Source organism: Arachis duranensis, chromosome 2, assembly GCF_000817695.3.
Source record: "Arachis duranensis cultivar V14167 chromosome 2, aradu.V14167.gnm2.J7QH, whole genome shotgun sequence".
In the NCBI taxonomy this organism is placed as follows: domain Eukaryota; kingdom Viridiplantae; phylum Streptophyta; class Magnoliopsida; order Fabales; family Fabaceae; genus Arachis; species Arachis duranensis.
In genome coordinates, this window is record NC_029773.3 from 3,110,251 (window position 1) to 3,113,144 (window position 2,894).

The 2,894-nt window shown below is 28.6% G+C and overlaps 1 protein-coding gene across 1 annotated transcript; it reads right to left on the minus strand.

Annotated features, from left to right (window-relative positions):
- Positions 1–846: 846 nt before the first annotated feature.
- Positions 847–2,894, minus strand: LOC107473057 (uncharacterized). Its single transcript, XM_016092581.3, has 4 exons — positions 2,601–2,894; positions 2,159–2,370; positions 1,500–1,767; positions 847–1,264 (listed from the first exon to the last, which is right to left on the minus strand). The coding sequence occupies exons 1-4, from the start codon at positions 2,877–2,879 to the stop codon at positions 968–970; spliced, it is 1,056 nt and encodes a 351-aa protein (XP_015948067.1). The 5' UTR covers positions 2,880–2,894; the 3' UTR covers positions 847–967.

Sequence of the window (2,894 nt, forward strand, 5' to 3'; positions counted from 1 at the left end):
TAGCTCAACTGAAGAATTGTCTTGCTTTTTTCAAAAAAATATATATATCAAATCAAAATTCTTACTACAAATTATGGATATGGGGTAAGAGTGTGTGGTTTTCATTTTAATGTACAAACAAATAATATTTTTGCTCAATAATGCATTTAATAGAAATGGGGCCAGATGATTCAATGCACTTCCTTGTTAGCTTCACATTGTTTTCAATAATATTAATAATGACGAAAAATATCTCACATTGTTTTCACTTTTCAATAATATCAATCATGATGGAAAAAAAATCTATTCCTGTTACTAAATGGTTTTGTCCGAATGAGATACGACAAAAAGCTAAATAAAGTAAGTTATAACTATTTTTAATTAATTTTTTTATAGTTATTAAAAATTTTTGGTTTATTTTATTTCCTTGGATAGTATGCAAAGTAGATGAACATTGGTTTATTAATGCTTCTTTGGTGAGAAAGACAAGATACATATTACCATTTACAATATTGATCTAGTTATGATTAATAGCATGGTGTTTAATACTTTAATTTCCAACATGGTACACCACCATTGCATATTACTCTCATATGAAAATAAACTATCTCAAATTTAGGGGTAGTTTAATTGGTACTTTTATTTTTAGCGTTTTCAGTTAGAATTTTAAAAAGAACAAAAAATAAAAATAAAAAACATAATTTTATTATTTTTTTTATATAAAATTCTAAATATAAAACAGAAAATAAAAACATATAATACAAAAACGTTTGAATACAAAATTAACTGAACTCAAATATAAATTATGCTAAATTATATATAGATAATTTGGTTATAATCTTAACTAAAAATAATTACAATCCAACTTATTGAAATTAAATACCGGGCAAAAACGATAAAACCTAAATCTAACCCTAACTAAGCATAACAAGTTAAATTTAAAATGATAACAAACTTATTATATATATAATACTAACATAATGCACTACTACTTTTCACCCACTAATTGTGTTCTGAGAATAGCTTCATTCACGTCCGCCATTAACGGAAACATGTGCCCTGAACCTGGCAATTCATGGTATCGAATCCATGGAATGCTTTGACCAATATATCGTTGTAGCATAGTAGGGACAAGTTTATCTTCCTCCCCTTGCCATAGATGAACTTGTCCTTCATTATTTGGAAAAGGATTTTCAATTTCAAAGGGATCAAAATCCCAATTTCCAAATCCAACGATCATGTCTCGGCAAACAGATTCAGATTCACCTTGTTGTAACACTTGTGACTGCAACAAAAAAAAAAATATATCTTTTTAATATTATTTATGAATTTAATATTTCAAAAAATTAAATTCAATTTCTCAAAACACATTTTTAAGATTTTAATTTTAATATGTAATATATTTTATGTAATCGTTTAATTATACCTGGCTTTTTTACGACTATTTATGTAAAACTGTTTACAAAGAGAATACTTTTTTTTTTTAATTCGTGAGGTAAATGAAGTAAGAATTATATAACCTGATATTGTCTTGGTGGAACGTTAGGAGAAAAGAGCAAAGATAAATCTTGTTGTGATAAAATAGCTGGATTTTGTGACAAAACACTTGATCCTGGAAACCACTTCTGAGTCATCCACCAATATGTCAGCCATGGCAGGTGATGTGCAACTCCAACTGCCCATTGATCTTGCCTTGGTTGTTTGGAATAAGCCATTTTCGATAACTTGGAAGGGAAGCCACTCCACCAATAGTTAGTCACGGGTGTCATCAATGTTGCTCCAGCAAGTCTGTATTTAATAAAAATATTTTTAATATTTAATTTATTTTAATTTTATCAAAAATATTGATATAATAATTATAAAAAATATTAAAAAATTATCAAAATTTATTATTTTTAATCATTACTTAGTTATTAGTTCAATTTTTTTTAACAGAACAAAGAAATTAAATAGAAAATATAATAATCAATTTATAACCATCTTCGACATTGTCATCAAGAACTATTAGGATCAACTCTAATAAATTAACAATATATTTTATCCCACCATTTTAAATATTAATAACAAACTAATAACAAAAAAATAATAAATTCTACCGAAAAATTCTAGTTTTACTCCTAATTATATGCTAATATAGCAGTGTCACACGTCAGTATAGAATTACTTGAACATATCCTACCTGTGAGGAATGTACTTGAGGAGACCCCAAACAGCCTGACCTCCCATGGAGTATCCAATGGCATAAAATTTGGGTCCAAGTTGCAGCTTATCAGCAAGCTCTTCAACATCAAAAGCCAAGCTTTTCGGAGTTCGGTTAGGATCCGGATCACTCTCACCATATCCTGGTCTATCAAAAGACACAATGTATGCTCCCAGTTCCTCAAGAACACCCTAATCAATCATCATTATCACCATCACCAATATAAAACTAAAGATTTAATAAGAATAATGTTAAAAAATTATCAAAATTTATTGATTGTGATTCTCAATTAGTTAAATTATTAAATTAAAAAAATTAAATTAAAAAATTAAATTTATAAATAATTGATAACCAAAAATAATAAGTTTTGATCGTCCTTGTAATTTAAAAAAGAAATAGTGAATATGAAAGGAAGAAATACCGGACGAAGGATATCTGCAATGGCAGTATCATGTCTAGAAGATGCAAAACCATGCATAAAGACGATCTTATTCTTGGCCAATTCTTTTGGAACACCAAATTCTTTGTACGCCAAATGTCTGCCATCTCGCAGCCTTATTCTTGATGACGTAATCACCGGAGGTTTTGGAGGAGCTGCCCGGACTGCCCGGTATGCCAACGCTCCGCCTATCAATGGAACCAACAAAAGTGCATTTGTTTTTAATGCCATTGTTTTGGGGATAAAAAAAGAAATCACCATTAATTGAATAATGAA